The following is a 15110-nucleotide window of genomic DNA, read 5'->3' on the forward strand; positions in this document are numbered from 1 at the left end:
AAACTTGCTTGATACCCACGAAGGACTTGGAGGTTTTATGTGAAACTGCTGTGGACTTAAACAATCTTAAAGCGAATGGCTTTAAGTGTGATGCAAGAATCCTTGAGCAAGGATGGTCCAAGTACCTTAATAGATTGGTTGGTCCAATTTATCCTGATCTTGTGAAGGATTTCTGGGTACATGCAACGGTTACCCCAACGGCCATCATTTCATTCGTGCTAGGGCATGAAGTGGTTATCTCTGAAAAACTGATCAGGAAGCTATACAATCTGAATGATGAAGAAGGTTGGTCTGGTTTTCGACATGCATCTGTTGATTGGTCGATAGTTGAAAAACAAATCTCTCAGTCTTCTGGGATTGACTCGAATAACACAGGCACCTTGAGGCCATTTTATAGAGTATGGGCTGAGATTATTCTGGGTTCTCTTCATCACAGAAAAAGGATGCTCTCCTCTTCTTACATCAGTCCAGATCACAAGCACACTCTTTTCTGCATTGGCAAAAAGACTGAGATCAACATTTCTCACATTCTGTTTGAGAATCTGAAAACTTCAATCCTTGAGTCAAGAGAAGAGGAAAGGGCGAAGTACCCTCATCTTTCAAGAACGACTATTCCGTTTGGAAGAATGATTTCAGACATTCTTACTGAAAGCAAAGTGCTGGACTCCATCAGAAAACTCAATGCATCCCATTTGCTTGGAGTAGTTCAAGGTCCCATTTTTAATGGTGTGGATTTGTTCAGATTAGAACTCATTAAAAATGTACCTTCTGTGTGCCCAAGCTTTCCTGACATTCTCTCAAGAAGAGTTGTTGTTGAAGGTTTTGCCTCCCTGTTTCAAGAAGAACTGCATCAGGTTGTCAAGTCTTACCTGGAAGATTGTGTTAGGAAGCAATCAGATATTGATCCTGCTTGGATCCGTGGCAGAGTACTTCCGTCCAAGGCTGACCTTTTGAAGAAGGATCAGAAGGAACAAAAGGCTAGGATTAAAAGAAAAGCCCGAGAAGATGAGGCTAAGAAGGCCAAGAAGTTGAGAGTCACCTTTGATCCTGACAAGGTGGACTCTGAAGAACGAAGGGAGAAAAGGATTAGAGATTCCTTTCGCAGAACCAGATCTTCTTCTTCTGTGCAAATCTCCAGGCAGGTTTTTACTCCACCTCCCTCTGTCCCTAAACCATCCTTCCAATCACCTCCATCTGAACCAAAAATAAACTTCACCTTACCAAATATTTCTCCATCAACCTCCTCCTCTCCCATTCTAAATCCCACTCCTCTAAATATTCTTCCCCCAACTCCTTCTGATAAGACTTTCTCACCAATTCCCTTTACAAATAATTCATCCTCATCAATCATTCTCTCAGCTATTCCCTCCTCCTCATCCACCGCACCTCCACCTTCTGTATCCAATCCCTTACCTACCAGAAAATCAAAACCTGTTTGTCCTCTCTACCCGAACTACAAATTCACCCTCAATCCGTCTGAACCTGAACTCTCTACCTACCTGGAACTTTTCAGATATGAAGTAATCAATGGCTTAGACCTTCTGAAGGAAGCTTTCCTAAATGGTCTGAATGATGTTTCTACAAGAAATATCTGGAAAAGATTTCGCAAGGTGTTTCAAGAAGAAGCAATGGGAGTACAGAAAAGACTTGTGGCTGCTGCCCCACGACCTCGTGGAATCCTAAGGAATTATGAAGACTTCTGGTTTGCTAGTCTCAAAGGAAGACATCTGTTGGAAGAGAAGCCCTTCTTGGATGAGATGGAACAATTAAGACTGGCTGCTGAAATGGAAGCAAATCCATGCAAGGATATTGTTATCTTTATTCCTGATTATCCTGTTCTGCTCGGAGACTTCAAGACTCTCTTTGACTATCTGAGGGAAAACCCTTCTGAGAAAGACCCAAGCTTGGTCATTCCAGAAGTTGTTAACCCACCAGAAGTTGAAGGTCCTTCTGCTCCCAGGAATCTAGCTGCCATTCTTCAGGCACTTGAGAATGGAGACTCGGAAATTCCTGCTGCAGAATATGGAGATGCTTCTATGCAAGAAGCAGATGCTGAAGATCATGTTGCTGAATCAGATCCTGTTGAGGAAATCCCTGCAAATGATCTATCCATGGAAGCTACAGATCAAGTTGCTATTCCTGTGGTTGAAAGCGGTGAAGCTTCTTCTGATGAATCTTCTCGTCTTGCAAGGACTCTGGAAGAAATTCAGAGGAGACAGGATGAGCAAAGCTCACTCAATGATGAGTATAGAGCTTTCATGGTGAGGCAAGATGGACACAACAATGAGGTTCAAGAGATGCTGGCCAAGATCTTGTCAAGGCTAGGGCCATCTTAGATTGAGTCTGTGTTGTTTCTTTTTTCGTTGCATCTGTTTTTTTTGTGCATCTGATCTTACTTATCTCCATGTACTTCTGTACCTGCTGTTTGAACTTCAATGAAATCATCTTCTTCCTCCGTGCGTTTCTTTTTGTTTGTCTCTGAATCTTTTCTGTTTTTTGATGATATGACAAAAAGGGGGAGAAGATAAATGATAAATGATTTGATTAATCTATCAGTTGCTGGGTAAAGCTCCCACACATTTTCTAACAAGAACTGCAAGTTCTATATGGTTTAAGTGTTTTGCAGGTATAAAGAAGTGAAGAGAATCTTCAAAGCAAACACAAGAAGCAAAACCATAAGAAGTGTTATTCTATAAAAAGAATAAGCTCATGGAAACTGAAGCAAGCTGAGTGCTGTCAAGCTTCAGAAATCAGAAGCAAGAAAGAAGAATGAATCAGAAGCACAAATAATAGAATTTGATCCATATTTGTCTATTTGCTCTGACAAAATTCTATTTGCTCTGATACATTATTTTAGCCTATATGGCTCTGATACATATCATGTGTTCTAATATACATTTTATGTTCTGACTCGTTCATGCTGACTTTTGTCGTTAAGTTTTTGTTCTGTAACATTTCAGGATGTAGAGATGCTCTGATGATGCTCTGGTACATTCAACAATGTTCTGATACAAATCTAGCATGAAGTGAGGTTGGTAGAAATTCAAGCTCTGAAGCTATCCGAGGGAAGCAGAAATCAGAAGCTGTGATTGTTCTAAAGATCCAGAAAACTCAAGTTCTGAAGCTGTCCTAAATGGAAGCAGAAATCAGAAGCTGTGAATGTTCTGAAGATCAAAGAAATTCAAGTTCTGAAGCTGTCCTAAATGGAAGCAGAAATCAGAAGCTGTGAATGTTCTGAAGATCAAAGAAATTCAAGTTCTGAAGCTGTCCTAGATGGAAGCAGGAATCAGAAGCTGTGAGTGTTCTAGGGATCTAAAGAAATTCTAGTTCTGAAGCTGTCCAATGGAAGCAGAAGTCAGAAGCTATGAATTCTCTAAAGACAGAAGCTTATGTGATCGTCTCTACCGAAATAATCAGGGAAGTCTTTTATTAAAGTTCTTCGAGTATTTATTTCAGGGGGAGATTATTTATCTCAGGGGGAGATTGTTAATCTCAGGGGGAGACATATTCATATGCTTATGCTATAGCTGTGTAATTTGTCTTTTGCCGTCTGCTCTTTCTGATCGCAAATTCATATCATTTATATATGTTTTTGTCATCATCAAAAAGGGGGAGATTGTTAGAACAAGATTTGTTCTGATCAATTATCTTAGTTTTGATGATAACAATAATATGAATTTTGCTTAAGATAATATGGTACTCTAATCCAATGCAATTTCCTTTTCAGGAAATATATAAAGAGTATGCATAATTCAGCGCTTAGAAGCTTTGTCTCAAGGGTTCAGCATGCAACATCAGAACATGGTCTGGCAAGACATCAGAAGATGGTCGAAGCAGAATCAGAACATGGGTCTATGGAAGCATCAGAAGAACATGAGATCAGAAGCACTGAAGTTCTGATGGTATCACGCTCAGAAGCACTTCAAGGTCAGAAGATCAGAAGATGCTTTGCACCAAGCTGTTTGACTCTGATGATATTCAAACGTTGTATTCACAAACATCAGATCAGAAGGAAGTACAAGTGGCAAGCTACGCTGACTGACAAAAGGAACGTTAAAAGCTACTAGAGGCAACGTCAGTAGACACAGCGTGAACAAGGCTCGAGGTAGTTGACAAAAGCGTATAACATTAAATGCGATGCTGTACGGAACACGCAAAGCATTAAATGCACTCAACGGTCATCTTCTCCAACGCCTATAAATATGAAGTTCTGATGAGAAGCAAGGTTAACGATTCTACACAAAACAACTCATATTAACTTGCTGAAACTCTGTTCTATTCAAAGCTCAGAATCTTCATCTTCATCAAAGCTCACTACATTGCTGTTGTAATATATTAGTGAGATTAAGCTTAAACGTTAAGAGAAATATCACAGTTTGTGATTATAGCTTTTAAGAAGCAATTGTAATACTCTTAGAATTGATTACATTAAGTTGTAAGGAACTAGAGTGATCGTGTGGATCAGAATACTCTAGGAAGTCTTAGAGGTTATCTAAGCAGGTTGTAACTAGAGTGATCGTGTGGATCAGAAGACTCTAGAAAAGTCTTAGAGGGTATCTAAGCAGTTGTTCCTGGAGTGATCAGTGTGTGATCAGAAGACTCTGGAAGACTTAGTTGCTGACTAAGTGGAGAACCATTGTAATCCGTGCGATTAGTGGATTAAATCCTCAGTTGAGGTAAATCATCTCTGCGGGGGTGGACTAGAGTAGTTTAGTTAACAACGAACCAGGATAAAAATAACTGTGCAATTTATTTTTATCTGTCTAGTTTTTAAAGCTACACTTATTCAAACCCCCCCTTTCTAAGTGTTTTTCTATCCTTCAGGGCCTTCCACATCTACTACCTCATATTGGAGGCCCCGGGATGATGGTGAGGGTTCCTCACAAACGCCCTTCGCCCGCAGATGCCATCGGGCTAGTTCTTCTACTCATGTGCCAATGACGACCGATGCTGGTTCTTCGGTGCCACCTCCTGAGCTACACGAGAAGGATGATGCAGTTGAGAGGCATGTCTTCTACCCTGGGGGTCCTATAGATGTATCCTTGTTGACAGGGTAGGCATGGTCTTCGGTGTTTTTTTGGAAGATTTCAGGATTGGGATACCCAGAAGTTCTACTACCACGGCCGGAAGATTTCCGCTTTCGTGCAGCCTACTGAGTCGTGGTTCCAAGATGTCTTCTTAGCTTCTGGGATGAAGGACTTCTATCAGTTCGGGTTCCACATGATACATAATGGGATGCTTATGGCATTTGCAGAGAGGTGGCATCCAGAGACTTCGTCATTTCATCTTCCTCGCGGTGAGCTTACCATCACTCTTGACGACGTTGCATGCCTCCTGTATATACATATCAGGGGTACCCTCCTTGGTCACAGTAGGATGACGAAGGAGGAAGTGAGGGAGATGCTGATTGAGAAGCTTGGGGATGATCCAGAGGATGCGCTTGAGGAGGTGGAGAGGACCCGCGGGACACACATGAGGTTTCATTTCTTAGTGCGGCAGTACGAAGCCGAGTTCCTTGCGGCACAGTCTGCTGATGGTGACGAGGCAGAGGTGGATATACACAGGAAGCGGGTAATGAGATGTTACCTCCTTTTTTTAGGCACCCATTTGTTTGTGGACACGAGCTCATCGTACACAAACGTCATTTACCTGAGGTACTTATCGGACACCGCATGTGTCCATGAGTACAACTGGGGAGCGGCTACATTGGTGTACAACTACCATAGACTCGGAGAGGGATGCATGTGGAAGGCAAGGACTGTGGCTGGCAGTTGTACCCTCTTAATGGTAACAATCTTATATCATTATACTTTTTCTCAAAGTTTATTATATATTTGTGGTAATATGTTTGATCCCCGTTATTTTTTTTAGGATTGGATATTACAACACTTCTCTGTTAATATTGGCTTGGGAGAGGTGTCAGACTATACTGAGGTTATGGCGCGTGCTAGAGCCTTCATCCCCCTCAAAGGGAACCAGTTGTCGGATCCTTACAGGCGCTATCTTGACTGCATGGCTGCAGAGGACGTCCAATATGACTGTTATGCTGCTCACTGTGAGGTGGTTGCGTGGGATGACGTTGCCTTATATTCTGGATAATTGGCTGCCAGTTGACCATCACTGTTCGTTATCTTTCGAAGCGTGTCATGCAACAGTTCGGCTACTGTCAGACGATACCTCGCAACCCTCTTGTCTTAGCTCCTATATTGATGACTCGTCGGCAGATAGATGATGTCTTTGCAAACTGGGAGCATCACATGGTTCCTAATGAGGCTTGGGCGACCAGATCAGAGGTAGACTGAAGTTGCGTTGACGGGTACATCACCTGGTACTACAGGGGGTCACACTCATACATGATTCCCACTGCATCGGGATCACCATCCAGACCAGCCCACAAGGAGATTTAGCGGACTCATCAGTTTAGGTTGACCACACTAATGATGTTCTTCCTCAATGTCGTGAGATACTTGACATGGCGCAGACAGGCATTGCCGCTGGTTTCTTCCCTGAGGGGTCTGATCACATGCGTGTATTGGATAGTATCATGGGGGTGGCAGAGAGAGCATTTTTGTACCGTCGAAACCGTGCCAGGATGGGTGGGCCACTTGACAGTAGAGGCACATAAGCCAGCAGAGGACATGGACGCAGAGGCGGGGCCAGAGGCAGGGTAGAGGCGGAGGATGTTGTCTGGCATACACAATAGTAGTGATGCTTGTGATTTTTTTGATATCTGTATTTTGATTTTATTTATGCACGTTACTTTGATTATGTATTTGACATTATGGCCGATGATTTATACCATGTATTTTTTTTTTGGTGTACTATATTTCGTTGCCTTTAAATTTCATTACTTTAATTTACTATAATTTGATATTCCATTTTTGTTATAAAAGTTGAATTTTGGAGTGAATGTATTTGATTTGAAAATATAGTAGAATGTTTCGTGGGTACATCTACGGAACATTATCACGTTATGTAGATGTACCTACGGAAAAAGTCCAATTTTTTATAAAAAAAAATGTGCTTCCGGATATGCATCTACGAAAGTTAGGGGCATTATTAAAATTTAGTCAGGTGCCTAAGAGATTCAAGGGGTGTAATGAGATATTCTCAAAAACAATTATGGGAGAATTTCGTCATTCATCATACTACTTCTTAATTTGAATAGTTAAATAATTAATTTTTTTATAAACAAAAGAACTATATTGATAAAGGCAACTCAATACAGAAGAGGGAAAGAAAAAATATAATCGAGTTTAACTCGAACCAACCTGATACAAACAGAAAGCAGGATTAACATTCCAACGGGATATCAATCCCACGAGATATCAATCCTACCGTTATTACTAATGTCCAACCAATCCCATAAAATAGACTTAATCCGAGAAAATACTACAGAAATATCCAATGGTCATTTTTAAAGATAATAGCATTCCTAGTCAGCCAAATAATTCAATTCACCGCAAACCACAAGAGCCTTCTAAGTTTTTTCTTGATCTTTCCTAGCAATAGTGAATCAAAAATTTCAAAACTCTCCAAATCAGACCTCAACATAGGTAATGTCGGAATACCCAACCAAGTGATAGCCGACCAAATTTGAACCGAAATATTACAATAGAAGATGAGATGAACACCTGGTTCTTCTTTACTTAGTAAAAGAGACATCCTAAGCCACTGGAATTGATAACACCTCTTCTGCCAAGCTGAGTACGCGAAATAATCTCTAACCAAAAAACGAATATTAGAAGGAATCGAGACTTTCCATAACTTAGCAAACAAGTGAGTATGAGTGGAAACTTGTTCCGACCCTATCGAATTCAAAGAATTCAATCTCAAATATGCCGCTTTAACCTAAAATCTAAGCGGATCCCTCCACCAAATGAAGGAGTCTGACTCTTACGGAAAAGAATGTAAATATGCCAAAATACACAAAAGCTTACTCAACTCATGAGACGCAACTGTCGACAACGAATCAGCACCAAAATTCAAATTCCAAGACTATTTACCATCAGACCAATAGCCCAACAATACATGTTAGCTGCAGAATTCGGGTCAGCCCTAAACAGTGGTTTGTTGAAAATAACCGATGTTATAACTTATGTGTACCAAAGATTAAATTTACAATATTAATTTTTGCTGTGTTTTATGTTTTTTTATATAGACTTTGTTGAATTTATGCTAACTCCGCCAGGGCATTATCATGGACATATAGAAAAATGAGCACTAATTACTAATTGTATAACTGAGTTCATTTTGAATTCTTATGATTAAGACCTTACACAAAAAGCTCACCTAATCTGGGTCATAAGATCCAAACATGAAATGAGAGACCTTTACTAAAAGCACTCACTTTCCGGCTATTACGTTTTCTTAGTGCTTAAACATCCTATGTGGCACATACATAGTTAGATTCATGGGACACCACTATGTTATAACTCATACACATTCACAATCCAAACCCTAATCAAATACACTATTTTCACATACATGTATATGACAAAGTATAAACCATGTAAAACTTGAAGACTTAAAGAAGAAGCAATGAAAAAAGTGAGTGCTGTCTTAAGCCTACCTTTTATGATTTTTATCAAACACTGTCGCACATCAAAAGCATGTGCATTTAAAAATCTTGAAAACATCAATTGTCACCCAACTTTAGCTTCCACACACCACCTTTAAATGCATATACCTATTAAATATAATAATATTGACCCCACGTAACTATTACTCAGTTTTAAAATACTTATTTTCTAATTGGCTTTAACTCATTCTTATTAAATCCACATGGTAAACTTGGGTATGTGAATATAAATAATAGATATTCTGATAGTAAAAAATTGCAGTATACAGTTCAATTGATCTTAAACAAACTTTGTTATCATCTTAAAAATTTAAATTTTGTCTAACTTAATTTTAAAAAAATTAATTTGTAAACATATTTTTGAATCATATCTTATTTAATATATGACTCTTAAAATGTTGGTGAATAATATATAAGAATATTTGTCAATATACACATAAAAATAATAATTGTTTCGGGTTGGTTAAGATAGTTTCGTTACTTGGGAATCGAGGTTAAAATTAATTTATAAACATCAGACTTTTTAATTCAATTAGACGTCTTTTTTAAATGATAAAATCGTGTCAGTTTTTACATTCAAAACAGACAATATCTCATAGTCACAAAATCTAGCTCACCTAAATAATTTATAATTTTTTATTAAAATAGAAAACTTCTTTTCTCTCCACTTTCTTTAACCCATGACCCTATTTAGAATAAATAAACATTTCATCCCTCATCTCTTCTCTCCATAACTTTGTGTCATTGAAGTGCCTTTTTTCCACCAATTCAAAAATGATACCCAACAACATATCCTCACCCTCACCCTCACCCTCAAACCAAACAAACATTCAAATCTCTCCAGAACAAACTAGCATCTTAAAAACACCCAAAAACTATCATCCCTTTAGAACAAGGTCATCAAGAAAGCTAGCAATCCTCAATGTTGTTGAACATCAAAAAACCAAACCAATAGTATGGTTTGCCGCAATACTATGTTTCATCTTCAGCCTCATGCTAATCTTCTTTGGCATAGCAACATTAATATGTTACCTAGCCCTAAAACCAAGCAACCCTTCATTTGATATTGCAAATGCAAGCTTAAACTTAGTATATTTTGACTCAAAACCCTATCTCAATGGTGAGTTCACACTTCTCACAAACTTTTCAAACCCTAATAGAAGAGTTCATGTGAAGTTTGAGTCTTTACATATTGAACTTTTCTTCACAAATAGACTCATATCATCTCAATCCATTAATCCTTTTACTCAAAAGCCAAGAGAAACTAGGTTGCAAGCAGTGAAGTTTATGTCAAGTTTGCTTTTTGTGGCACAAGAGGTGGGTGTGAAACTTGAAGAGGATGTGCAAAGTAGTAATAGGTTGAGTTACTATGCAAGGGGAACGTTTAAGGTGAAGGTTAAAATGGGAATTATACATTTGTCTTTTTGGCTTCATAGTGTTTGTCACATGGAGATGACTGGTCCACCTGCTGGTTCTCTTGTTGCTAGACAATGCATAACAACTAGATGAAGATGGAGGTTTTTTTTTAATGTTTGGTTTTATTTATTTATTTAGTTTTTATAATATTTTGGTGTATAGTAAATTAATTAGAGTGTGCAAAAGAGTGATATGATTCATCTCAAACTGAAAAAAGATATTAAAAGATACCATTTCATATTTTCTATTTTTTCTTATTTTAATTGTTGATAGAAATTTAAGGGTATAGAATGTTCACGCTCTTCAATATCAAGAATGTGTATAAAATATTTTTATTTAATTCAGTTAAAATAAAATTATTTTTTAAAAATTTGTTAGAATTTAGCAAAATTCACACCAAAAAGTTTAAAAAATAAAATACACTCTTAAAATTCAAGAATTCAAGTCTTCACTAATATATCAACATCTCCTTCATTTAAATAACTTATAAACAAAAGTTGATTTCATAGATTTTGATACAAAATGTTATATATTTTTATTATAGACTATAATATAAATAATAAAAAAGCATAATTCAAATAAAAAATTGAACATGTTTTTTTTCCTGGGTTTATAAGTTAAATAAAACCTATATACCTACAATTTAGAAAATAGTTGATTGTATTAATCAAGCCTAATATCAAATTTAGATTTAGATTTGTTTATTTAATTAAATAATTAAAGTTGACCTAATATTTAACAAGTCAAGTTTGAGTAGCTCAACTCATTTAAATTTTAGATATGATAAAAGCTTATTTAGAATAAATTTTACGACCATCACTTTTGTAACTTTTTAGGTAAGTATGGTGCATATCTGTCTCATTTAAATAAAAAATGGAGGAATAGACATTATATGCGAGTCTAAAATCATTTTTAAAAGAATTAGGGTGATAAAAGACCGACATGTGGGCACTGCTGCATCTTTCAAATTTAAAAATGCAAAAATATATATTTATTTTTGTGTCTACGAAAGAAGAAAAAAATTAAACAAACATTAAAGAGTGAATGATTAAAACATTAATTTATTTTGAAAAAATTCAGATAAAAGAGACATGTTAACTCGTCGAGTCTATTTTGTCACCCAACACATTTCAAAACTATAATAAATACCAATAACTTAATGAATAAGAATTTGACTTAATTGTTGTATACCAACTCACCTTTAACAGTTACTTAGTTAGCATTTTGTTACTTTTTTCTTTTATGAGTTGCACTGATTAGAAAACTTTTTGACTGCTTAAAATAGTTAAAGCCAAAGGGACAAATAATTGATTATTGACGTGGTATCAACTAGGATTTTAAAAGTAACTTAAATCATTGTGGCGAGGCGAGCCTAACATCCCAAAATCACGTTTTAATCCACAATCTTCAAAATTGCGTTTTTAAATTGCTCATTATTATAATTATTTTCTTACAAAAATATCTATTATTTTACATTTTACATACGAGAAAAATAACTTTTATATCCATTTTATGAAGATTGATAAAAATAAAAAAATACTGCAAAGAATAGTATACAAGGTCAACAACTTCATTAACAATTTTAGAAAACAACAGTGTTATTTTAACACAATATTAAATGAGACAGTAGTATTTATAAATTATTTTGAGTTAGACTTATACATATACTTACAAATTATATGTCAAAAAGATTTATATTGATTGTAGGAGTTCAATTTACGCCTTTTCAAATGAATCAACGCTTTATCAATTGGATTAATTTTCATTGATACTTACTATTATAAATTAATTGATAATAATCAAATTAATCATATTGGATCTTTGTATTGAGCTTTGTATTGGGTTTGTTTTATTAAAATGTTTGACCGATCCAAAACAGTTGTCTCCTAAGTCATTTTATGAGACTCAAAATTAGGATTGTTATTGTAGAATTTTGTCGAGGCTGGCCTTTTTTGTTTCCCCTCCTAACTTTTTCTTAGTTGTTATCCTTGCCTTTATTAGCACTCTCTATGGTCTCAAACGTTTTCTCATGTGATGTCTCGCCTCCGTGGGGAGACTTATTAGTTTGCGACGAATTGCTTTGCCTATAAGATATTCTATGAGAAACTTGTGTGTCTTTTGTAATTGTCTTTCTTCTTTCTTTCTTGGGCTTATACCTTCAATCTCTCATTCATAATAAGTTTTTCTAAGGCGTCTTTTAGATGGACGCATTCATGAGTTTTCTGTCCATGACTCTTGTGGAAGAAGCAAATTTTAACATGTTTATCTGTGCAAATTCTTTCACGTAGTGGGGTTGCCTCACTCGATCTCTTTGAATTTGATGTTGGCACATTCTTGGAAGATATTTTCTCTTGAAGTGTTCAAGTAGTTTGTACAAAGAGAACCTAGCACGTTGTTCTTGTGTGTGTCTCTGTCTCCATATTCTCGGTGTCTGTTTTCTCCTTGTCTGTCACCCATCGTGTTCCCTGATCCTTTGTTCCATTCTACAACTTCAACCAATAGTTTCTCTTTGTAATCAATATAAATTTAGAATCGAGTGAGTAGGTCACTTAGGCTCTCAGTGCCCTTTAACTTTGACTTTTCTCAAAACAAACAGTTTGTCCTTAATCCTTTTTCGAAGATCCAAGATTTCAGTTCGTTGGAACCCCTTACTTCCATCACACACCTTTCTCCAGAAATTGATTAAACTGTCCTCGAGGGTTTTGAGGGTTTTGAACCGCGTCATGGCAACTCCATTAAAAGTTAAGACAAATATTTTGCATTTCATAACACTTATGGTGTGGTGATAGGCAATTCCATTAAAAAAATAGTACACGAACAACCTTCTCATATAGAACACCACAAACTTGAATGACTAAACTTTACAGAGATGAAAGAAAAGCCGCTAGACTTTGTACCTGGCCATTATGTTATGTTGTTTAAGGCTCTCTCCAACATCTTCTATTTATCTATATGCTAAAGAAAACCTCTTTTTCATTTTTTATTTCTCACATATATACAATCTTGTATTTGAGCTTCACTAATTCTGAGGGGGAAAAAAGTATGTTCAACAAATCGGAGATGTTTATAAAGTTATGAACGGTGATTTTTATAAAATATATATGCAGAATTAAACATGTTAATCAAAAGCAAAAACTTTAAACAGTATAATAATACATATACTAAAATGCATCCATCCAGAAGCTTAATACTTATAGTCCTTAACATACAAGCTCTCAGAAGCCAATCCAGTTTCACTTCCACCACCATACTTTCCCAAAGTAGCCTCAGAATTGGCCTTGCATCTTGCCAGAAACACGTCTTGAGCTTTGCCAACATTCTCTTTCTTTCCAGACCATGTCTTGAGTGTGCTTTGCTGCAGTGCTCTCCCAAATGAGAATGAAAGTGTCCATGGCTTCACAACATCAAACTTATTCATTGCATTCAGGTTCAGTGTAGCTTGTTCTTCACTTTGTCCTCCAGACAGAAATACAATCCCGGGTACTGCAGCTGGGACAGTTCTGCGCAACGCAGTAACTGTGTACTCACCAATCACCTCAGGTGATACCTGTAAACAAAAATACATATTGTTTGTTTTCCAAGTTAATAACGTCTCGCAGTAAATAAAGATAATAAGTAGTAGTTTCTAATGTTTTATCTCATCAGTCTCGTTGATTTCTTACATTTTGTCAATGCGTAAGTAGAAACTAACGGCATGACAAAGCGTCTGTGACTAATTATTTTCACTTATATGAGATCTCAGACAAAAGATTGGTGATTTACTCGTTTTTCAAAATTGAGTGTTACCTTAGGGCTATCAGAACCGGGGGTGACCATGTTGGGTTTGAGAAGAGTTCCTTCAAGAAGGACATGTTGATCATTCAGTGCCTTGTAACAGGCTGCAAGCACAGTTTCAGTAACAGCAGCGCATTTGGCGATGTCGTGGGATCCATCGGTTAAAATTTCTGGCTCAACAATAGGCACGAGGCCATTCTCCTGGCAAATGATGGCGTAACGGGCCAAGCCCTGTGCGTTTTGCTGGATAGACAACTCAGAGGGCTCATTGGGGCCAATCTTGAGGACTGCACGCCACTTGGCAAAGCGTGCTCCAGCCTTGTAGTACTGCTGGCATCTAGCTCCAAGAGAGTCAAAGCCTTGTGTTGTTGTTTCACCGTTTGTTCCAGCTAATTCAACAACACCCTTGTCAACTTTGATGCCTGGTATGACATTGTTCTCTTGGAGGATTTCAACAAAAGGCTTCCCTTCAGAGGACTTCTGGTAAAGGGTTTCCTCGAAGAGGATGACACCAGAGAGGTATTGGAGTGCATTAGGAGAAGTGAAAAGAAGTTCACGAAGAGCTTGACGGTTGGCCTCAATGTTCTCAACGTTGATGCTTGCTAGACGCTTGCCAATGGTCCCTGTGCTCTCATCAGCCGCCAAGATACCCTTGCCAGGGGTAGCTATGTACTTGGCATTCTTGATAAGCTCATCTGGATATTAAAACACCTCATATGGAATGAAAACCACAGGTCTATTATTATTACCTGAACTTGATAATGAGGATTGAAGTTGAGGTAGCTTCTTAGACAAGTTGACATGAACCATTATGATAATAGTGCAGATAATATTAACATGAGTGTAGAGTTAGAAGGAAAAAAAAACTAATGACAATGAAAAAACAAAACGACACTTATTTTAGAACATTTTTTACACTAAAAAGACGGTTATTTTGTAACAGACACTAATATTTCATTAGATTGGAAAGTTTTACAAGCTTGTAGAATAATAAATAATTGTTCTTGTAGAGTGAGTAAGCTTATAGCAGAAGAAGAAAGAGGAGAATGAGATTACCTGCATACTTTCCAACAAAGGCAGACATGCTTTGAAATCGATATTGGATGGCGGGAAACAAACAGATAACAGACGACAGCACAAAAACTGAGGTTAGCCAATACCAAAGTTATATAGATAAACCACTAAAGGAATATACCAAGAGGTTTTTCCACAACCAATGCAAATACAGCACGTGTCGAGTGATTTAGCCTAAAGAAGTTTATCACTCTTGGATAGAGCAATGAGTGACCATTCTTCTTGCCAAGTGGCAACTCATCCTTTTCAATAATACCAATAGATT

General features: G+C 37.1%; 2 protein-coding genes across 2 annotated transcripts; one reads left to right on the top strand and one right to left on the bottom strand.

Annotated features, from left to right (window-relative positions):
- Nucleotides 1–9291: 9291 nt before the first annotated feature.
- On the top strand, nucleotides 9292–10244 carry LOC131617755 (NDR1/HIN1-like protein 6). Its single transcript, XM_058889009.1, has one exon. The coding sequence runs from the start codon at nucleotides 9356–9358 to the stop codon at nucleotides 10088–10090; it is 735 nt and encodes a 244-aa protein (XP_058744992.1). The 5' UTR covers nucleotides 9292–9355; the 3' UTR covers nucleotides 10091–10244.
- A 2814-nt stretch (nucleotides 10245–13058) lies between these two features.
- On the bottom strand, nucleotides 13059–14983 carry LOC131615676 (fructose-bisphosphate aldolase, cytoplasmic isozyme 1). The gene is made up of 3 exons (XM_058886823.1): nucleotides 14828–14983; nucleotides 13784–14466; nucleotides 13059–13544 (listed from the first exon to the last, which is right to left on the bottom strand). The coding sequence occupies exons 1-3, from the start codon at nucleotides 14853–14855 to the stop codon at nucleotides 13182–13184; spliced, it is 1074 nt and encodes a 357-aa protein (XP_058742806.1). The 5' UTR covers nucleotides 14856–14983; the 3' UTR covers nucleotides 13059–13181.
- Between the last annotated feature and the right edge of the window lie 127 nt (nucleotides 14984–15110).

Source organism: Vicia villosa, linkage group LG7, assembly GCF_029867415.1.
Source record: "Vicia villosa cultivar HV-30 ecotype Madison, WI linkage group LG7, Vvil1.0, whole genome shotgun sequence".
NCBI lineage: Eukaryota > Viridiplantae > Streptophyta > Magnoliopsida > Fabales > Fabaceae > Vicia > Vicia villosa.

Coding starts and splice junctions, on each gene's coding strand:
- LOC131615676 (XM_058886823.1), bottom strand. CDS start 14,855: ATGTCTGCCTTTGTTGGAAAGTATGCAG. Junction 14,467..14,827: donor CTTTGTTGGAAAGTATGCAG/GTAATCTCATTC, acceptor TTTAATATCCAG/ATGAGCTTATCAAGAATGCC. Junction 13,545..13,783: donor CCGGTTCTGATAGCCCTAAG/GTAACACTCAAT, acceptor TTTTGTTTACAG/GTATCACCTGAGGTGATTGG.
- LOC131617755 (XM_058889009.1), top strand. CDS start 9,356: ATGATACCCAACAACATATCCTCACCCTCACCCTCACCCTCAAACCAA.